General features: G+C 40.5%; 2 protein-coding genes across 2 annotated transcripts in view; both read left to right on the top strand.

Annotated features, from left to right (window-relative positions):
• LOC117342185 (neurotrypsin-like) overlaps positions 1–16,834 on the top strand; it is a 32,629-nt gene extending 15,795 nt beyond the window's left edge. The window contains exons 7-10 of the mRNA XM_033904239.1: positions 1,493–1,631; positions 8,164–8,363; positions 15,057–15,174; positions 16,628–16,834. The gene's annotated coding sequence lies outside the window, so the exon portion shown is untranslated. The remainder of the gene's footprint in view (positions 1–1,492; positions 1,632–8,163; positions 8,364–15,056; positions 15,175–16,627) is intronic.
• Positions 16,835–21,138: 4,304 nt separating this feature from the next.
• Positions 21,139–23,981, top strand: part of LOC117342184 — a 138,047-nt gene continuing 135,204 nt past the window's right edge. The window contains 1 exon segment of the mRNA XM_033904224.1: positions 21,139–21,719. Coding sequence (XP_033760115.1) covers positions 21,176–21,719 — 544 coding nt within the window. The 5' untranslated portion in view covers positions 21,139–21,175.

Below are 23,981 nucleotides of genomic sequence, written 5' to 3'. Positions count from 1 at the left end.
GAAAGGGAGGGAGGGGGGAGAGGTCCAATTCAATTACCCATTACGTTCACCCATAAGGGCCCCGTATAGGAGATAGAGGTGCCCTAGTATAATTACTGTGTCTGTCCTGCCGTCCAGACATTTTGATCCATTTTCCACGGTAGTGTACAACGGCGATAAAGTTTTTTTTTTTTTTTTTTTTTACATATGAACATGCTTTAAGTTGTCGGGAATAAAAGAAGTCAACTGATCATACTTTTAGACCACTGGATCAAAGATCAAGTTAGTTTGGGCCTAAAGATCAATAAAGAAGTTGATTACTAACAATAACTCGGTTATATATAAAACAAATCAAAGGGTACCAATGACTGTTATATCGGAATTTCGCGATGGAAGGAAACAATAGTCACATCATAGTACATGTATGATGTATAATTTGCTTTCTTGTGACTGTTTTTGAAATCTAGGTGTCAAACGTCAACTTCAGCGATATAGGAAGATGTTTTATTTCTTATTATCTTTCAATGATTGTGTGGATATAGCCTGATGACAAGGCCTATGATCTAGTTATATCAGCTATATCCTAATTAACATAATGGACTCCCTTCAAAACGAACACAACGTTCCAAGGCAACAAACAGGATTATTAATAATCTGATTACAGATCAAGGTGGCATTATCATGTGGATTTATGATATTGTTGCTTACTTTATTGAAAATAAGCCAACCGTCGCGATGTATTGCAGATGTTAAAAATAATTATTCTTGGCCATTGTGTTATTCAACACATGTACATCTTATTATATCATAAAGTAAAAAAAAACAAAAAAAAACCCACACACACAACAAACCATGGGACGAGTCGGACACCGATATAAACATGTTTGGTGAGAGTGTATTCTACACCACCACAGCACGAGCACAGGCAGGGTTTGGGGGAGGTGCAGACAGTACTTGTCACAGGTCTTCTTCCGCCGTATTCCTACGCTTTCCGTGTTAAGGCCATGCACCTACAAGGCGTTAGTGAATTGTCTGGGTTACTAGAAGCAATGGTGCATACATCCTGATTGATGTTTTCACAATTAAAACATTTAATTAAATATAGCAACAAAATTCTGTATTGTGTATGCTTAGATATAACAAACACTGATCCTTAAAGTGACTGTTTGGTACAAAAATAGCTAATTATTGATGTTTTCGATGTAGGTTTATTTAGATTATCATTAATTACATTGAAATGTGAATAACAAAAGGGTCTTTTTAGCTTAGCTGGGAAACATTTTCAGTTAAAATATTTCTGGGATAGTTCAGAAGACATGTTAAAAAGGTTTTCTTATCTGAAAAAAGTAATAGAAAAAAACCTATGGCTCTAATCGACCACCACTTCTGAAACAAAATCCTAACTACGACGTGGGTGGTTATCAGTATTACAGTTTAACGAAAACAAAGCATCAAGACACAACACCTAACTATAATAGCAGATTACAGATATTTAAGACGAGTTTCTGTTTAGGGAATATCCGCCTGGTTAACGGCGCCATTCCCAGCGAGGGAAGAGTTGAAGCCTTCCACAACAACCAATGGGGACACGTGTGTGACGATCACTGGGACGTCAGGGACGCAGTGGTTGTCTGCAGGGAAATAGGCTTCAGGTATGTCTCGGGAATAGGCTACAGGTATGTCTCGGGAATAGGCTACAGGTATGTCTCGGGAATAGGCTTCAGGTATGTCTCGGGAATAGGCTACAGGTATGTCTCGGGAATAGGCGTCATGTATGTCTCGGGAATAGGCTTCATGTATGTCTCGGGAATAGGCTACAGGTATGTCTCGGGAATAGGCTACAGGTATGTCTCGGGAATAGGCTACAGGTACGTCTCGGGAATAGGCTACAGGTATGTCTCGGGAATAGGCTACAGGTATGTCTCGGGAATAGGCTTCAGGTATGTCTCGGGAATAGGCTACAGGTATGTCTCGGGAATAGGCTTCATGTATGTCTCGGGAATAGACTTCAGGTATGTCTCGGGAATAGGCTACAGGTATGTCTCGGGAATAGGCTTCAGGTATGTCTCGGGAATAGGCTGCAGGTATGTCTCGGGAATAGGCTACAGGTATGTCTCCGGAATAGACTTCAGGTATGTCTCGGGAATAGGCTACAGGTATGTCTCGGGAATAGGCTACAGGTATGTCTCGGGAATAGACTTCAGGTATGTCTCGGGAATAGACTTCAGGTATGTCTCGGGAATAGGCTACAGGTATGTCTCGGGAATAGGCTACAGGTATGTCTCGGGAATAGGCTTCAGGTACGTATCGGGAATAGACTTCAGGTACGTATCGGGAATAGACTACAGGTATGTCTCGGGAATAGGCTACAGGTATGTCCCGGGAATAGACTTCATGTATGTCTCGGGAATAGACTTCAGGTATGTCTCGGGAATAGGCTTAAGGTATGTCTCGGGAATAGGCTACAGGTATGTCTCGGGAATAGGCTACAGGTATGTCTCGGGAATAGACTACAGGTATGTCTCGGGAATAGGCTACAGGTATGTCTCGGGAATAGGCTACAGGTATGTCTCGGGAATAGACTTCATGTATGTCTCGGGAATAGGCTACAGGTATGTCTCGGGAATAGGCTTCAGGTATGTCTGGGGAATAGGCTTCAGGTATGTCTCGGGAATAGGCTACAGGTATGTCTCGGGAATAGGCTTCATGTATGTCGCGGGAATAGACTTCAGGTATGTCTCGGGAATAGGCTACAGGTATGTCTCGGGAATAGGCTACAGGTATGTCTCGGGAATAGACTTCAGGTATGTCTCGGGAATAGGCTACAGGTATGTCTCGGGAATAGGCTACAGGTATGTCTCGGGAATAGGCTACAGGTATGTCTCGGGAATAGGCTTCAGGTATGTCTCGGGAATAGGCTTCAGGTATGTCTCGGGAATAGGCTACAGGTATGTCTCGGGAATAGACTTCAGGTATGTCTCGGGAATAGACTTCAGGTATGTCTCGGGAATAGGCTACAGGTATGTCTCGGGAATAGGCTACAGGTATGTCTCGGGAATAGGCTACAGGTATGTCTCGGGAATAGACTTCAGGTATGTCTCGGGAATAGGCTACAGGTATGTCTCGGGAATAGGCTTCATGTATGTCTCGGGAATAGGCTTCAGGTATGTCTCGGGAATAGGCTACAGGTATGTCTCGGGAATAGGCTACAGGTATGTCTCGGGAATAGGCTTCATGTATGTCTCGGGAATAGGCTTCAGGTATGTCTCGGGAATAGGCTTCAGGTATGTCTCGGGAATAGGCTTCATGTATGTCTCGGGAATAGGCTTCATGTATGTCTCGGGAATAGGCTTCAGGTATGTCTCGGGAATAGACTACAGGTATGTCTCGGGAATAGGCTTCATGTATGTCTCGGGAATAGACTTCAGGTATGTCTCGGGAATAGGCTTCATGTATGTCTCGGGAATAGGCTTCAGGTATGTCTCGGGAATAGGCTTCATGTATGTCTCGGGAATAGGCTTCATGTATGTCTCGGGAATAGGCTTCAGGTATGTCTCGGGAATAGGCTTCATGTATGTCTCGGGAATAGGCTTCATGTATGTCTCGGGAATAGACTTCAGGTATGTCTCGGGAATAGGCTACAGGTATGTCTCGGGAATAGGCTACAGGTATGTCTCGGGAATAGGCTACAGGTATGTCTCGGGAATAGACTTCAGGTATGTCTCGGGAATAGGCTACAGGTATGTCTCGGGAATAGGCTTCATGTATGTCTCGGGAATAGGCTTCAGGTATGTCTCGGGAATAGGCTACAGGTATGTCTCGGGAATAGGCTACAGGTATGTCTCGGGAATAGGCTTCATGTATGTCTCGGGAATAGGCTTCAGGTATGTCTCGGGAATAGGCTTCAGGTATGTCTCGGGAATAGGCTTCATGTATGTCTCGGGAATAGGCTTCATGTATGTCTCGGGAATAGGCTTCAGGTATGTCTCGGGAATAGACTACAGGTATGTCTCGGGAATAGGCTTCATGTATGTCTCGGGAATAGACTTCAGGTATGTCTCGGGAATAGGCTTCATGTATGTCTCGGGAATAGGCTTCAGGTATGTCTCGGGAATAGGCTTCATGTATGTCTCGGGAATAGGCTTCATGTATGTCTCGGGAATAGGCTTCAGGTATGTCTCGGGAATAGGCTTCATGTATGTCTCGGGAATAGGCTTCATGTATGTCTCGGGAATAGACTTCAGGTATGTCTCGGGAATAGGCTACAGGTATGTCTCGGGAATAGACTTCAGGTATGTCTCGGGAATAGGCTACAGGTATGTCTCGGGAATAGACTACAGGTATGTCTCGGGAATAGACTTCAGGTATGTCTCGGGAATAGACTTCAGGTATGTCTCGGGAATAGACTTCAGGTATGTCTCGGGAATAGGCTACAGGTATGTCTCGGGAATAGACTTCAGGTATGTCTCGGGAATAGGCTACAGGTATGTCTCGGGAATAGGCTACAGGTATGTCTCGGGAATAGGCTACAGGTATGTCTCGGGAATAGGCTTCAGGTATGTCTCGGGAATAGATTTCAGGTATGTCTCGGGAATAGACTTCAGGTACGTCTCGGGAATAGGCTTCAGGTATGTCTCAGGAATAGGCTACAGGTATGTCCCGGGTATATAGGCTACAGGTACGTCTCGGGAATAGGCTTAAGGTATGTCTCGGGAATAGGCTTAAGGTATGTCTCGGGAATAGGCTTCAGGTATGTCTCGGGAATAGGCTACAGGTATGTCTCGGGAATAGGCTTAAGGTATGTCTCGGGAATAGACTTCAGGTATGTCTCGGGAATAGGCTACAGGTATGTCTCGGGAATAGGCTACAGGTATGTCTCGGGAATAGACTTCATGTATGTCTCGGGAATAGGCTTCAGGTATGTCTCGGGAATAGACTTAAGGTATGTCTCGGGAATAGACTTCAGGTATGTCTCGGGAATAGGCTACAGGTATGTCTCGGGTATATAGGCTACAGGTATGTCTCGGGAATAGGCTTAAGGTATGTCTCGGGAATAGGCTTAAGGTATGTCTCGGGAATAGGCTTCAGGTATGTCTCGGGAATAGGCTTAAGGTATGTCTCGGGAATAGGCTTAAGGTATGTCTCGGGAATAGGCTACAGGTATGTCTCGGGAATAGGCTACAGGTATGTCTCGGGAATAGACTTCAGGTATGTCTCGGGAATAGGCTTCAGGTATGTCTCGGGAATAGGCTACAGGTATGTCTCGGGAATAGACTTCAGGTATGTCTCGGGAATAGGCTTCAGGTATGTCTCGGGAATAGGCTACAGGTATGTCTCGGGAATAGGCTTCAGGTATGTCTCGGGAATAGGCTACAGGTATGTCTCGGGAATAGGCTTCAGGTATGTCTCGGGAATAGGCTACAGGTATGTCTCGGGAATAGGCTTCAGGTATGTCTCGGGAATAGGCTACAGGTATGTCCCGGGTATGTAGGCTACAGGTACGTTCCAGGTGTGTAGCCTACGTGTAAATTCCAGTTGTATAGGCCACAGGTACAAAGTACCGGGTATATAGGCTTCGGGTATGTCTCGGGTATAGGTTACAGTATGTCCCATGTGTAGGTACGTCCATTGTGTATAGGTTACATATACATGTATGTCTTATATAGGCTAAAGGTAAATCTCAGGCATGGGTTACAGGTACTATATAGACTACAGATACGTATAGGCCAGTGTACTGATTGAATATTAGATCGGTACACATAACCTGTGAAAGGCCAGTGTACCTATTGAATACTAGGTCGGTACACATAACGTGTGACAGGCCAGTGTACCTATTGAATACTAGGTCGGTACACATAACGTGTAATATGCCAGTGTACCTATTGAATACAGGTCGGTACACATAACGTGTAATATGCCAGTGTACCTATTGAATACTAGGTCGGTACTCATAACGTGTTAAAGGCCAGTGTACCTATTGAATACTAGGTCGGTACACATAACGTGTAATATGCCAGTGTACCTATTGAATACTAGGTCGGTACACATAACGTGTTATAGGCCAGTGTACCTATTAAATAGAAGGTCGGTACATATAGACTGGTAATAGGCGTTATAGATTATGCATGCTATTTTGATAGGATCGAAATGAACCACATTTCAGTACAAATATTTTACAAGATGTGCGTTAGAACGTCATTAAGTGGCGGGTTTACCACTTTTGAAAATAGCAAGCGAGCGTTTTGATTCTGTGATATCAGACGATAAGCATTTTCAGTCAGAGGAATAGCACCCCCGAAACACCTGTCATCTCATGTCCAAGTACAAGATTGCTCTTACCCTTTTATATGATGTGTATAGACATGCTGTTCTGTATCATTTTATATATTCATATACATGTATCAAATACAGTGGCAGCGATATATATCTCTCCCTCCTTATTAACACAACTTGAATCTGGATAGGGTTATCTCGGTGCCAAGAACATTCTCGATGAGTAGTTTCAGGGGAATTATATGAAGAATGTGAAAAGGGGCCTTACCGGGAATCCATGTATAAGCCGACTGAGGTACCCGGTTATCCAGCTATATCACGGTGTATATATCGTAAAAAGTTTAACCAATGGATCGTCTTTTTTATTCTAATACGGTGAAACTATGTGTGGCTCAGGGATAAAGGATAGCGTTGTGTGGCTCAGGGATATAGGATAGCGTTGTGTGGCTCAGGGATATAGGATAGCGTTGTGTGGCTCAGGGATATAGGATAGCGTTGTGTGGCTCAGGGATATAGGATAGCATTGTGTGGCTCAGGGATATAGGATAGCGTTGTGTGGCTCAGGGATATAGGATAGCGTTGTGTGGCTCAGGGATATAGGATAGCGTTGTGTGGCTCAGGGATATAGGATAGCGTTGTGTGGCTCAGGGATATAGGATAGCGTTGTGTGGCTCAGGGATATAGGATAGCGTTGTGTGGCTCAGGGATAAAGGATAGCTATGTGTGGCTCAGGGATATAGGATAGCGTTGTGTGGCTCAGGGATATAGGATAGCGTTGTGTGGCTCAGGGATAAAGGATAGCGTTGTGTGGCTCAGGGATATAGGATAGCGTTGTGTGGCTCAGGGATAAAGGATAGCGTTGTGTGGCTCAGGGATATAGGATAGCGTTGTGTGGCTCAGGGATATAGGATAGCGTTGTGTGGCTCAGGGATATAGGATAGCGTTGTGTGGCTCAGGGATAAAGGATAGCTATGTGTGGCTCAGGGATATAGGATAGCTATGTGTGGCTCAGGGATATAGGATAGCGTTGTGTGGCTCAGGGATATAGGATAGCGTTGTGTGGCTCAGGGATATAGGATAGCGTTGTGTGGCTCAGGGATATAGGATAGCGTATTAAGAGGAAATTAGAGGGTTCCGATGATTAAATCCAGACGACAAATCTTTAGTCAATGAAGAAACAGATAGACATTGTAATTTGTTTTTTAAGGTACAAGAAATTTTAATGCCCCAGAACATTTAACAATTTGGACTGCTGCCTGGATTCAGTATCCTGACAAATATATCCTCATACAAGAGGGCTCTCATTCATCACCTTACATTCATTTACACATTTCATTCCTTTATTTTCTTTCAATGTATTACATACATTCATACACTGGATTCATTACTTCCTAAATAATTTCACTCACCATATATACATATTTAATTATTACGTCACTCACTTGATTGCATCTCGCACATTGATTTCGCACATCCATCCATCCATCCATCCATCCACCCACCCACCCACCTTGTAATTTAAGCATTACCGTCTAATTCATTTCCAGAAAAAGTATGTGGTTTGGTATCAGCAAGTCTGTAGTAATTAAGGACGAGTTTCTTAGTTCTGAAAGGAAGAAGTTTAGAAAAGTTCTGCTTTAAATTGAAATGGTATGTCTATGGCATCAAGACAGATCTGGATAGCATGGTTTAAAGTGAAGGGCATAAACAGTGTATGTATCGTCCATTTAATGTGGCATTGAATGATCCAGTTCTATATTTTTAGATACTGTTAGTCATATGGAGTACCAGTATGATCTAGTAAGACTTAGTCATATGCTGCCTGGGTAATAAACACAATGATTTAAGTGTGATTATAAGAGTTAGGATTTGAGGTGACAATATAAGTCTAATGCTCTGTTGGTCCTCTAGCGGAGGTGAACCCCTACTCGGCTCCTACTTCGATAAAGGATATAGTCCTGTGGTATTGACTAACGTCTCCTGTTCTGGCCAGGAAGAGAAACTCGAGCAATGCCACTTCGTCGTCATGGACAGTACAAGCTGTGGACAAAGCGAGAGTGCCAGTGTTATATGTGAACCCTTTGGATCAGATATATCGACTCCAGTTGCAGGTACATCAGAAATACTAACCCGTGTTACAGGTACATCAGAAATACTAACCCCAATTACAGGTACAGCAGAAATACTAACCCCAGTTACAGGTACATCATCAGAAATACCCACTCCAGTTAAAGGTACATCAGAAATAGCCACCCAAGTTACAGGTACATCAGAAATACTAACCTAAGTTACAGGTACATCAGAAATACTAACCCCAATTATAGGTACATCAGAAATACCCAAGTCATTTACAGGTACATCAAAATACCCAATCCAGCTATAGGTACATCAGAAATACCCATCCCAGTTACAGGTAATCAGAAATACTCACTCCAGCTATAGGTACATCATAAATACCCACCCCAGTTACAGGTAATCAGAAATACTCACTCCAGCTATAGGTACATCATAAATACCCACCCCAGTTACAGGTAATCAGAACTACTCACTCCAGCTATAGGTACATCAGAAATACCCACCCCAGTTACAGGTAATCAGAACTACTCACTCCAGCTATAGGTACATCAGAAATACCCACCCCAGTTACAGGTACATCAGATATACCCACCCATGTTACAGGTATACAGAAATACCCACCCAAGTTACAGGTACATCTTAAATACCTACCCAAGTTACAGGTACATTAAAAATACTCACCCAAGTTACATGAACATCAGAAATACTCACTCCAGATACAGGTACATCAGAAATACCTACTAAAGTTATAGGTACATAACAAACCCCATCCCAGTTACAGGTACATCAGAAATACTAATCCAGATTACAGGTACATCAGAAATACTAATCCAGATTACAGGTACATCAGAAATACCCACCCAAATTACAGATACATCAGAAACACGCACTCCAGTTACAGGTACAATGTGCATCACAAACAATCACTCCAGTTACAGGTACATCAGAAATACTAATCCAGATTACAGGTACATCAGAAATACCCACCCAAATTACAGATACAACAGAAACACGAACTCCAGTTACAGGTACAATGTGCATCACAAACAATCACTCCAGTTACAGGTACATCAGAAATATTCATTCCAGTTACAGATAAAGACTCAATGAGATATACGTGTGTCTTCTTCAATTGAAACTGTTTTATTTCTATGATTTTATTTTATTGAAAAAGAAATATGATATTGAAAAATTATATGATCATATTTTCATAGGCATACTTTCTAGGTTAGAACTCATTCAACAAATGTACATATATCATGTATATTTAGAAATATTTAAAGAAAAAAAGTTGATGTCTTCTCATCACACCATTGTAGTTGTGTTAGTGTCTACTCATCACACCATTGTAGTTGGTGTCTACTCATCACACCATTGTAGTTGGTGTCTACTCATCACACCATTGTAGTTAGTGTCTACTCATCACACCATTGTAGTTAGTGTCTACTCATCACACCATTGTAGTTAGTGTCTACTCATCACACCATTGTAGTTGGTGTCTACTCATCACACCATTGTAGTTGGTGTCTACTCATTACACCATTGTAGTTAGTGTCTACTCATCACACCATTGTAGTTGGCGTCTACTCATCACACCATTGTAGTTGGTGTCTACTCATCACACCATTGTAGTTAGTGTCTACTCATCACACCATTGTAGTTGGTGTCTACTCATCACACCATTGTAGTTAGTGTCTACTCATCACACCATTGTAGTTGGTGTCTACTCATCACACCATTGTAGTTGGTGTCTACTCATCACACCATTGTAGTTGGTGTCTACTCATCACACCATTGTAGTTAGTGTCTACTCATCACACCATTGTAGTTGGCGTCTACTCATCACACCATTGTAGTTAGTGTCTACTCATCACACCATTGTAGTTGGCGTCTACTCATCACACCATTGTAGTTGGTGTCTACTCATCACACCATTGTAGTTGGCGTCTACTCATCACACCATTGTAGTTAGTGTCTACTCATCACACCATTGTAGTTGTGTTAGTGTCTACTCACCACACCATTGTAGTTGTGTTAGTGTCTACTCATCACACCATTGTAGTTGGTGTCTACTCATCACACCATTGTAGTTGGCGTCTACTCATCACACCATTGTAGTTGGTGTCTACTCATCACACCATTGTAGTTGGTGTCTACTCATCACACCATTGTAGTTGGTGTCTACTCATCACACCATTGTAGTTGGTGTCTACTCATCACACCATTGTGGTTGGTGTCTACTCATCACACCATTGTAGTTAGTGTCTACTCATTACACCATTGTAGTTGGTGTCTACTCATCACACCATTGCAGTTGGTGTTTACTCATCACACCATTGTAGTTGGTGTCTACTCATCACACCATTGTAGTTGGTGTCTACTCATCACACCATTGTAGTTGGTGTCTACTCATCACACCATTGTAGTTGGTGTCTACTCATCACACCATTGTAGTTAGTGTCTACTCACCACACCATTATAGTTGGTGTCTACTCATCACACCATTGTAGTTGGTGTATACTCACCACACCATTATAGTTGGTGTCTACTCATCACACCATTGTAGTTAGTGTCTAATCATCACACCATTGTAGTTAGTGTATACTCATCACACCATTATAGTTGGTGTCTACTCATCACACCATTGTAGTTAGTGTATACTCATCACACCATTGTAGTTGGTGTCCACTCATCACACCATTGTAGTTAGTGTTTACTCATCACACCATTGTAGTTGTGTTAGTGTCTACTCATCACACCATTGTAGTTAGTGTCTACTCATCACACCATTGTAGTTTGTGTCTACTCATCACACCATTGTAGTTGTGTTAGTGTCTACTCATCACACCATTGTAGTTAGTGTCTACTCATCACACCATTGTAGTTTGTGTCTACTCATCACACCATTGTAGTTGGTGTCTACTCATCACACCATTGTAGTTGGTATCTACTCATCACACCATTGTAGTTGGTGTCTACTCATCACACCATTGTAGTTGGTGTCTACTCATCACACCATTGTAGTTGGTGTCTACTCATCACACCATTGTAGTTGGTGTCTACTCATCACACCATTGTAGTTGGTATCTTCTCATGACACCATTGTAGTTAGTGTCTACTCATCACACCATTGTAGTTTGTGTCTACTCATCACACCATTGTAGTTGGTGTCTACTCATCACACCATTGTAGTTGGTGTCTACTCATCACACCATTGTAGTTGGTGTCTACTCATCACACCATTGTAGTTAGTGTCTACTCATCACAACATCGTAGTTGGTGTCTACTCATCACACCATTGTAGTTAGTGTCTACTCATCACACCATTGTAGTTGGCGTCTACTCATCACACCATTGTAGTTGGTGTCTACTTGTCACACCATTGTAATTGGTATCTTCTCATGACACCATTGTAGTTGGTATCTTCTCATGACACCATTGTAGTTGGTGTCTACTCATCACACCATTGTAGTTAGTGTCTACTCACCACACCATTGTAGTTGGTGTCTACTCATCACACCATTGTAGTTAGTGTCTACTCATCACACCATTGTAGTTGGTGTCTACTCATCACACCATTGTAGTTGGTGTCTACTCATAACACCATTGTAGTTAGTGTCTACTCACCACACCATTGTAGTTAGTGTCTACTCATCACACCATTGTAGTTGGTGTCTACTCACCACAACATCGTAGTTGGTGTCTACTCATCACACCATTGTAGTTGGTGTCTACTCATCACACCATTGTAGTTAGTGTCTACTCATCACAACATTGTAGTTGGTGTCTACTCATCACACCATTGTAGTTAGTGTCTACTCACCACACCATTGTAGTTGGTGTCTACTCATCACACCATTGTAGTTAGTGTCTACTCATCACACCATTGTAGTTAGTGTCTACTCATCACACCATTGTGGTTGGTGTCTACTCATGACACCATTGTAGTTGGTGTCTACTTGTCACACCATTGTAGTTGGTGTCTACTCATCACACCATTGTAGTTGGTGTCTACTCATCACAACATCGTAGTTGGTGTCTACTCATCACACCATTGTAGTTAGTGTCTACTCATCACACCATTGTAGTTAGTGTCTACTCATCACACCATCGTAGTTGGTGTCTACTCATCACACCATTGTAGTTAGTGTCTACTCATCACACCATTGTAGTTAGTGTCTACTCATCACACCATCGTAGTTGGTGTCTACTCATCACATCATTGTAGTTGGTGTCTACTCATCACACCATTGTAGTTAGTGTCTACTCATCACACCATTGTAGTTGGTGTCTACTTGTCACACCATTGTAGTTGGTGTCTACTCATCACACCATTGTAGTTGGTGTCTACTCATCACACCATTGTAGTTAGTGTCTACTCATCACACCATTGTGGTTGGTGTCTACTCATCACACCATTGTAGTTGGTGTCTACTCATCACACCATTGTAGTTAGTGTCTACTCATCACACCATTGTGGTTGGTGTCTACTCATCACATCATTGTAGTTGGTGTCTACTCATCACACCATTGTAGTTAGTGTCTACTCATCACAACATCGTAGTTGGTGTCTACTCATCACACCATTGTAGTTAGTGTCTACTCATCACACCATTGTAGTTGGTGTCTACTCATCACACCATTGTAGTTAGTGTCTACTCATCACAACATTGTAGTTGGTGTCTACTCATCACACCATTGTAGTTAGTGTCTACTCACCACACCATTGTAGTTGGTGTCTACTCACCACACCATTGTAGTTGGTGTCTACTCATCACACCATTGTAGTTGGTGTCTACTCATCACACCATTGTAGTTAGTGTATACTCATCACACCATTGTAGTTGGTGTCTACTCATCACACCATTGTAGTTGGTGTCTACTCATCACACCATTGTAGTTGGTGTCTACTCATCACACCATTGTAGTTGATGTCTACTCATCACACCATTGTAGTTGGTGTCTACTTGTCACACCATTGTAGTTGGTATCTTCTCATGACACCATTGTAGTTGGTATCTTCTCATGACACCATTGTAGTTGGTGTCTACTCATGACACCATTGTAGTTGGTGTCTACTCATGACACCATTGTAGTTGGTGTCTACTTGTCACACCATTGTAGTTGGTGTCTACTCATCACACCATTGTAGTTGGTGTCTACTCATCACACCATTGTAGTTGGTGTCTACTCATCACAACATCGTAGTTGGTGTCTACTCATCACACCATTGTAGTTAGTGTCTACTCATCACACCATTGTAGTTAGTGTCTACTCATCACACCATCGTAGTTGGTGTCTACTCATCACAACATTGTAGTTAGTGTCTACTCATCACACCATTGTAGTTGTGTAAGTGTCTACTCATCACACCATTGTAGTTAGTGTCTACTCATCACACCATTGTAGTTGGTGTCTACTCATCACACCATCGTAGTTGGTGTCTACTCATCACACCATTGTAGTTGGTGTCTACTCATCACACCATTGTAGTTAGTGTCTACTCATCACACCATTGTAGTTAGTGTCTACTCACCACACCATTGTAGTTAGTGTCTACTCATCACACCATTGTAGTTGGTGTCTACTCATCACACCATTATAGATAGTGTTTACTCATCACACCATTGTAGTTGGTGTCTACTCATCACACCATTGTAGTTGGTGTCTACTCATCACACCATTATAGTTGGTGTCTACTCATCACACCATTGTAGTTGGTGTCTACTCATCACACCATTGTGGTTGGTGTCTACTCATCACACCATTATAGTTGGTGTCTACTCATCACACCATTGTAGTTAGTGTCTACTCATCACACCATTATAGTTGGTGTCTACTCATCACACCATTGTAGTTGGTGTCTACTCATCACACCATTGTAGTTGATGTCTACTCATCACACCATTGTAGTTGGTGTCTACTTGTCACACCATTGTAGTTGGTATCTTCTCATGACACCATTGTAGTTGGTATCTTCTCATGACACCATTGTAGTTGGTGTCTACTCATGACACCATTGTAGTTGGTGTCTACTCATGACACCATTGTAGTTGGTGTCTACTTGTCACACCATTGTAGTTGGTGTCTACTCATCACACCATTGTAGTTGGTATCTTCTCATGACACCATTGTAGTTGGTGTCTACTCATCACACCATTGTAGTTGGTGTCTACTTGTCACACCATTGTAGTTAGTGTCTACTCATCACACCATTGTAGTTGGTGTCTACTCATCACACCATTGTAGTTGGTGTATACTCATCACACCATTGTAGTTGGTGTCTACTTGTCACACCATTGTAGTTGGTGTCTACTCATCACACCATTGTAGTTAGTGTCTACTCATCACACCATTGTAGTTGGTGTCTACTCATCACACCATTGTAGTTGTGTTGGTATCTACTCATCACACCATTGTAGTTGATGATTACTCAAATTTACAATTAAAACAATATTTTACTGTCAAAAGGTTCCATGTATGAGTGACTAAATGAATTTCTTTCTGTTGATATAATACGATTGATAATCTTAGCTTTGTCCAAACATTGAAACAAATCTTCCAATGAGAATGGTCAGAATGTCGGAGAAAACTACGGAATGTTACAGCACAAATGAGATATCAATATGTTAAAAAATAGTGTCAAATATGCTCGCAACTATGAAATGTCTGTGTGATGAGTATACCTAGATTGTTCTATGATGAAAATATGCTTTCTTTCTAAAAAGGTGTCTTCGAGAAAGAGTTGATTTGTGACCTTGCTGACGTGAAGAGATGTTGGGCGCTAATTGCCCACCTAAAACATGTGTTGACCGAAAGTACTAAAGCCAGTGCTGATATGTGCGGGTATGTATACAATAAACTGGACCCCAATAAGTACGGTTACGTATACAATTCACTTGACCCTGATATGTGCGGGTACGTATACATAAGCTGGACCCTGATATGTGCGGGTACGTATACATAAGCTGGACCCTGATATGTGCGGGTACGTATACATAAGCTGGACCCTGATATGTACGGGTACGTCTACAATAAGCTGGATCCTGATATGTACGGGTACGTATACAATAAGTTCGGACTCTGATATGTGCGAGTACGTATACATAATCTGGATCCTAATATGTGCGGGTACGTATACGATAAGCTGTACCCTGATATGTGCGAGTACGTATACATAATCTGGATCCTAATATGTGCGGGTACGTATACGATAAGCTGTACCCTGATATGTGCGGGTTCGTATACAATAAGCTGGATCCTGATAAGTGCGGGTACGCATACAATTCACTGAACATGTTTAATGTACATAACTATTAGTTCTACAGTTTTCCATTCATACGCCTTCATGTAAATGTCTTAGTTCTGAAAGTTGTATAAATGACCTTGTTTAAAGTACTGACTAAGATCAACATATTTGATATAAATTGTTTGACATACATTTGGCAATATGCACAGAAAGATAAACCTCCTCAGATAAGTATACTGTTTTGTGGTGATAAACTGTTAATATGCTATCCATGTCGGATTTGTTATGGTCGACATTGTGATCTCGTTTAGAAATATTCTATTTCCCTGTGCGATATGAAGTCAGACAAGTGTGATGTCATTTGATATATATAGTGGTTCTGCTACTACACCCGTTTCTCATTTGAGAATGAGACTTTATTAGGATTTGACCTTGTTTTTTATGGCGGGTGTCGACGATAAACCGTAAGACGCATCCCCTACCGGAACACATGGTCTTCTTCTCTTTGTACTTTTTAATTGTTTATATTTTGCCCTCATTTTATTGATTATTAGTTCGAATTATTGCAATCATCCAAGGTTTGTAGCATTATAACAGGTCGCTGTATTGTGGGGATTTCACATAAATATAAATAGTCTGTCACCGCTAGCATTAATTACGCAGTGATTGAATACCTGCTGTCTGTGATGTCACTATTCGTAGAGGTACCATGTGATTGATAAAACAAGGGAGATCCGAATGTTCATACAGGATTGTCGGACATTGTTCTGCTAATGCAAGCACGGTGGCGCTGTGGTTGGGTTATGGTCGGAAATCGATAAAATCAGAGAAACATGCGTACAAGTGCTAAACGGTTCATGTACTTGACACCGAATTATATCTCTCATAAAACAAATCTCAGCATAACTGTGCAAGCTTCAACATACCCATCTATCTCAAACTTTATTATATCTGCTTACTAATAAATATTGCAGTTAGTATGCCTCCTTGGGAAGCTACTACTTGTGTTATGATGTCGGTTTACCGTGTGTTGTTGTTTACTTTATACAGAAAGACCTACCCTACCTTCGTCAGGTGTCTCCACGAACTCCCCCGAGGATGTAAAAGTGACGACATCTATGGTTCTTTGAGAGCGATGCACCAACAGTTTCGTCAGAAGTGTCTAGAGATTTAAATCACTAATCCTGATACACTAAGGATCTATTGTAGTGATTTCAGTGTTAGCTGATTAATGAATAAATAAGTTCTCCTCGTTTACATTGCCCATATTTAGTTTTTATTTAACAATCAAGATATATCCATTTTCATTTTTTGCCTAACAATCAAGACGGAGCCTTACACATAACATGGTTTTAGTAGTGTAGAAATACGTACATTTTGTACCCCGGAACCCAATGTGTGGTATTTGTATTGGTTTGGATCAAGATACATATAATTGGCTTTACAAGGTTATTTCGAGATATGTAGTTAGTTTTCAGTGTATACGCGGATATGCCGAGACATCTAGTTGGTAATCAGTATATACGAGGATATTCCGAGAAATCGAATTGGTGCTCAGTGTATACGAGGATATTCCGAGATATCTATAGTTGGTGATCAGAAATTACTCGGATATTCCGAGATATCTAATTGGAAATCAGTATATTCGCGGATATTTCGAGACCTCTATAGTTAGTATTCAGCAAATAAGCGTATATTCCGAGACATCTAGTTGGAAATCAGTATATTCGCGGATATTCCGCAATACCTATAGTTAGCGATCAGTACATACGCGGATATTCAAAGTAATCTGGTACATGGGTAAATACTTGCTTTTCGTTTGTTACTACGCTGACATGTATATAGTTAGGGCTTCTACAAGAGAAAGTCTAAAATACATAGGAAATTAACCGACTTCTTGATAACAGACGGTAGACTACCCCAAGTAACCTGTTGCTTATCTCAAGTAAGGGTTTCAAGAGGTCAGTATATGTGAGATTTTGGAACACATATTGTTCATGGCCGATAAACAAAACAAAAACAAAAACAAAAACAAAACAAAAACAAACAAAAAAAACCAAAAAAACAAACAAAAACTAAAATAAAAAAAGATGTTATGTAGCAGCTGAACAAACACAAATATGTAGACTTGGTGATGATGGTACAATTCCCGCGATTTGCGTAAAGAAATGTGCTGAATAAATAAATATCTGCCATATCTAAGAGATAAAAAATAGAAGTTCTCCAAGCCTCTTTGATATTTATTATTCCAACATTTTAGAGGCATCAGCTAGTTTAGTGTACGTGATCTTTTCTGTACTAGTTATAAGTCGTGTTGTAATGTACGAGATTCTCTGTGGGCGGCATATAATCGTAAACAAAGGGGAGGTAACTACTACATCCATCTCTGCGGACCATACATAACGTGTCGACTCGCCGGACCGATCAACTTTGATATAAGAGGAGAACAGTTAGACCACCTTACTGATGCCTCGTTGTGGATCTTTACACATTTCGCTAATTATTTTTCCGTACCTGTTCTTTCCGCACTACAGCATAGCAGTAGGTTCCCTGTGAACGAGAGTAATTGGAGGCCTGAACGATTATATAATTGGAGGCCAGAAGGATTATATAAATAAACATAAATCTTTCTCATAAACATAAACTAGTTGGTAATATTGTTTTCTTCCAGTTATGTCGATCCTTAAAATATTGCAGATTTTCGGATACATTTGAATTTTCATTTTAATCACATTCTAATGACTTTAAGGGGGCGTCTCTGTAGATACATTTTGTATGGCTGGTCAGTTTTGGATAAACGTAAATAGGTCTTGTTATCGGGTGAAAGAGGAATATGTACATTGTGTTTGGGGTTCGCGACAGGAAGGAGGCAATTAAAATACCACGTGGATTGAAAGTATGAAATGTTCCCAGGGTGAAGAAAGAAGTAAAGATGTCAAATATCAATGGTACCACTAAGGGAGATAGCACGTGATAGTAAGTGTCAACGAACCGGAAATAATCTACAGTGTATTATTGGGCTGTTCGATGCAATTGACACCCTCTTTACCATTGTTTACTGCAAAAGAGAAATCGACATATTATCTTTCTTTAAGACATATCTGCAAATAGTTTTTTTTATTCAATAAAATCACCGATACACGTTAGAGGGAGGGATATAAAGCTTAACTTTACTATATAATATATAAACGATCCCTGTATCACAGTTTGTTACAACATACCCATTGTATGTCATAGTAATAACATCAATACGATTGTAAATGAAAATCTTACGATAATTTTCTTTGTCAATTTCACGTTTCCATGGGACCATTGTTGAAATCAAAGAATCATTTTATTCATATTCATTGAGTTTGTGTTTATAAATAATTGCAATATATTCAGTTTTTGTTTACCTCCAACGAAGTTCTAAGGCAAACCCAGCTGATATTTATTCCGGAAGTAATATCTATAATGGGTATTATCAAATCAATACGATATGGTATTATTTGTTATATTAATTTTGTTTATAATCATGAAGTGTCTAATGTGTTAACAAGGTATATTATGAGCCCACACATATTTCAACTTTAAGGGTATATCACAATAGTGATATATTCTACGTGATATATATCATAGAGATGGATGTTTATGTTACGTCATAAGTATTTGATGGACAATACTCCCGGAATGACTGGGGATTTGTTTGCCATATAAACCCCATAAGTTTGTACACTATACCAATGGCTGGTTACCACGTTACGTGTATACACTATACCAATGGCTGGTTACCACGTTACGTGTGTACAGTATACCAATGGCTGGTTACCACGTTACGTGTATACACTATACCAATGGCTGGTTACCACGTTACGTGTGTACACTATACCAAAGGCTGGTTACCACGTTACGTGTGTACACTATACCAATGGCTGGTTACCACGTTACGTGTGTACACTATACCAATGGCTGGTTACCACGTTACGTGTGTACACTATACCAAAGGCTGGTTACCACGTTACGTGTGTACACTATACCAATGGCTGGTTACCACGTTACGTGTGTACACTATACCAATGGCTGGTTACCACGTTACGTGTATACACTATACCAATGGCTGGTTACCACGTTACGTGTATACACTATACCAATGGCTGGTTACCACGTTACGTGTGTACACTATACCAATGGCTGGTTACCACGTTACGTGTGTACACTATACCAAAGGCTGGTTACCACGTTACGTGTGTACACTATACCAATGGCTGGTTACCACGTTACGTGTGTACACTATACCAATGGCTGGTTACCACGTTACGTGTATACACTATACCAATGGCTGGTTACCACGTTACGTGTATACACTATACCAATGGCTGGTTACCACGTTACGTGTGTACACTATACCAATGGCTGGTTACCACGTTACGTGTGTACACTATACCAAAGGCTGGTTACCACGTTACGTGTGTACACTATACCAATGGCTGGTTACCACGTTACGTGTGTACACTATACCAATGGCTGGTTACCACGTTACGTGTATACACTATACCAATGGCTGGTTACCACGTTACGTGTATACACTATACCAATGGCTGGTTACCACGTTAAACAGAGAATATACATCAGACTAACTAGATATGTTAATTTTGACTAACTCTCATTTGAGAATTTCCATATACGTTTCTGTTTACCACACGAAAAGGGACTCACACACCGATAGGCCTATCAATAATGTAAACTTTCCATCTACATTCTGCGCTCCATTGATTTAAATGTTATCGTCAGAACACAGTTTTCACAATTCGACATTCACGCTGGATGTCGACGCTTATAAATTGTGACACGATGATTATTGAACACAGGAAACAAATGACTCAATTTATAAAATAGGCCAACACAAAGATGACCCCGTATTGCATTGCCTGTTGTCCAACACTAATAGTGTATTACGTAATGCAATAACACATTCGGAAACAAACATTAAAATAACAACAATATATAGATAATCATTAAGTAAATTATTAAGCTAACAAATCTGAGTGCACATCAACTTGACATCTTATATCGTGTAAAAACGCACCATTTTTAACATGTTAGGAGCGTTTGGCAAATAATGCATTGGACGTTTGCTGTGTTATCTTATACATAAGACAGAGGCGGATAAAAGTGTACATTCTGGAGTAATTGATTAACAACCATTTGAGGCGCGCTCATTAAAATGTAGGACTGCATATTGCTCAAACACGGCTAGCAAAGATTAGTATAACCGCAAAAGATGTGTCCATATAAACACCTTTAATGACTAAATGACTGTAAAATATATATCAATTGATCTGAACTAAAACAAAATTTGTTGGTGAGGGACATTTTCCTGTTCAACTCCATAAACCTGTGATTAATGTCCTTCGTGAATTTGGTGTATTAATGCATCAGAAAGTTGGTGATGTAGTGTTTATAAGGATGGCCTTCCTGGCCTGTATCAGAACACTTAGCGCAGGGTTTAGCGAGGTGTTCGTATAAAGCGTCCCAGCAACCTGCTCCCAGCTTCACACCGTGATTAGACGGTCTCGGAGGAGGTACAATATTTTTAGCAGCTGCCTGCACTTTGAGGCAATGGCAGGGCTATGTTTTGGTGTTTTACGGTGGGTAATATTAATGACATGTATTTGGTGTACAACATCCAAACCAAGTCGTTTTGCGAATGAAAAACCACAAAAAGATGCGGCCACTGCAAACTGGTTTAAGATGTTTAATGCCAAATTCAGACTTTTGGAACGAAAAATTGATTTGGATTTTAAGATCTTAGGCCAAACTCTTAGAGAAGAGCTGAAGGGCAGGACAGGCGGCGGTGGGGGACCGTGTCTACCGAACACTAATGGAATGGAAGAGGCTATTTCTCAACTCAAGTTTGAAATCCAAACACTGCAAATAGATATGAAGCAAATGGCTTCAAATCAATTGCGGTTTGAAGCCAGCTTCTTGTTAGCTTTGGATAATAGTACCGCTACATTGCAGAACAAGTTCAACGACGTGTCCGAAGTTTTAGTGGCGGTGTCGAACAATGTGGAGAGTTTGAACGGTTCCATTTCCGCCTTGTCCGATACAATCGACAACCTCTCGATGGAAAGCAGAGTGACCACACCAGCACCGACACCAAGTAAGTTACTCTCCACATCAAGGACGTATCGATGTAAAAATGGTCACGTGATAAAGTATACTTGCTGTGCCACAGCGAGAGTCTAGATCCTTCAACCTTCAACCTCTTACAAATACCATAAACTCTTGACATCTTTAAACTCTCAGATTTCAGGGTCTATTGATATTTAAATACTGCCCACTTCTGTTCGACGATGGCTTCTTTTATTTTGAGAACCTATAAATGCCACTAATTGCATATTTTTTTTCTTGTATCTTATTTGTAAACCACGAAACAATTATCCGACATATGCACTTATGAAATGTTTCGTAAAAAGGCAATCAACTTAAACCCTGTGCTCGTTAGTACAGCCAGCCTTCAACCAGTGCCCCTAAAATTAACAAGAATCGCAGTTAGCATGTATTCAACAATGTAATAAATTGTATCATTGTGTGTCAGGTGTTCAGTTATTACGTCTTGCAAAATTGTGTCCTTGACGCTAAGAAATGCTATTATTATTGCATTCCGGGAGTCCACTATTATTACGATTTGTATTATTGTGTTCCGAGTGTCCAGTAATGTTACGTATTGTATTATTGTATCCCGAGTGTCCAGTGATGTTACGTATTGTATTATTGTATCCCGAGTGTCCAGTGATGTTACGTATTGTATTATTGTGTCCCGAGTGTCCGGTAATGTTACGTATTGTATTATTGTATCCCGAGTGTCCAGTAATGTTACGTATTGTATTATTGTGTCCCGAGTGTCCAGTGATGTTACGTATTGTATTATTTTATCCCGAGTGTCCAGTAATGTTACGTATTGTGTTATTGTGTCCCGAGTGTCCAGTAATGCTACGTATTGTATTATTGTGTCCCGAGTGTCCAGTAATGTTATGTTTTGTATTATTGTGTCCCGAGTGTCCAGTAATGTTACGTATTGTATTATTGTGTCCCGAGTGTCCAGTAATGTTACGTATTGTATTATTGTGTCCCGAGTGTCCAGTAATGTTACGTATTGTATTATTGTGTCCCGAGTGTCCAGTGATGTTGCGTATTGTATTATTGTGTCCCGGGTGTTCAGTAATGTTACATATTGTATTATTGTGTCCCGAGTGTCCAGTAATGTTACGTTTTGTATTATTGTGTCCCGAGTGTCCAGTGATGTTACGTATTGTATTATTGTGTCCCGAGTGTCCAGTGATGTTACGTATTGTATTATTGTGTCCCGGGTGTCCAGTAATGTTACGTATTGTATTATTGTGTTCCGAGTGTCAAGTAATGTTACATATTGTATTATTGTATCCCGAGTGTCAAGTAATGTTACGTATTGTATTATTGTGTCCAGGGTGTCCAGTAATGTTACATATTGTATTATTGTGTCCCGGGTGTCCAGTAATGTAACGTACATGTATATTATTACTGTTCCTCGCAGATGATTGACTTTGTATGACTTTTACAGTTCGCCGACATTGGTTTTACTGATAACAAATCATACCATCCCGGGTATGACAGTTGCCTTGTCGTTTGTGTAGCATTGAACAGATTACGAGATGCTTGGATGCTGTCGATATGGATATATGTAATTTGGATGACAGATTAAAAATTTGACGTTTACCAAAACACTTACGTCAGTATGTCCAATTCTCAGAACAGTCGATATTTCAGGCATAATAATGCAGTTACTCGTGTCATAAACAAAACTGTATTCGCGCATTAATATATGATTTAGAAGTGATGAGGCGGGGGTCTAATGGAATACATCGACAGATTCAGTGTCTCACGGAAACGGTTATTATTAAATCTTGTTTGCAACAAGCACTTTCATTGGCTTAGAAATTTCTGTTATCAGTCCATTACGTAAAAAATTACGTCGCAGTTTTTATAACGTCAGGATTGGCTTATGGAGCAGCGTAATGATTTGTAAGAGAAAAGAGTTCATCAATTATTTGACCTTTCGCATGGTATAGTGTACTCTCATCATTCGCAAATTCGCAATAAATGGCGTCCAGTCACTAGTTTGATTCAAAGCTTAAAATCGGTCAGATCAAAGTAGAAACGGCGCTTATACATGTACCATACATTTTGTGACAACAGCGATAGTGGTATACTAAGGGTACCTTTAAAGTTCCTAACGAAAGTAAAACGAAACGAAATGAAATCAAACGCAACGAAACGAAATCAAACGAAACAAATTACAAAGTATACTAATAACATGTAGGTAAATGTAGCACAGACTGTAAATAAAAAACAACTTCATTTCAATCAATACCAGACAAATTTG

The sequence above is a fragment of the Pecten maximus genome, chromosome 2, assembly GCF_902652985.1.
Source record: "Pecten maximus chromosome 2, xPecMax1.1, whole genome shotgun sequence".
Taxonomy (NCBI): Eukaryota; Metazoa; Mollusca; class Bivalvia; order Pectinida; family Pectinidae; genus Pecten; species Pecten maximus.
The sequence above is the reverse complement of the archived record's forward strand: the minus strand, read 5'-3'. Positions and strand labels throughout refer to the sequence as shown.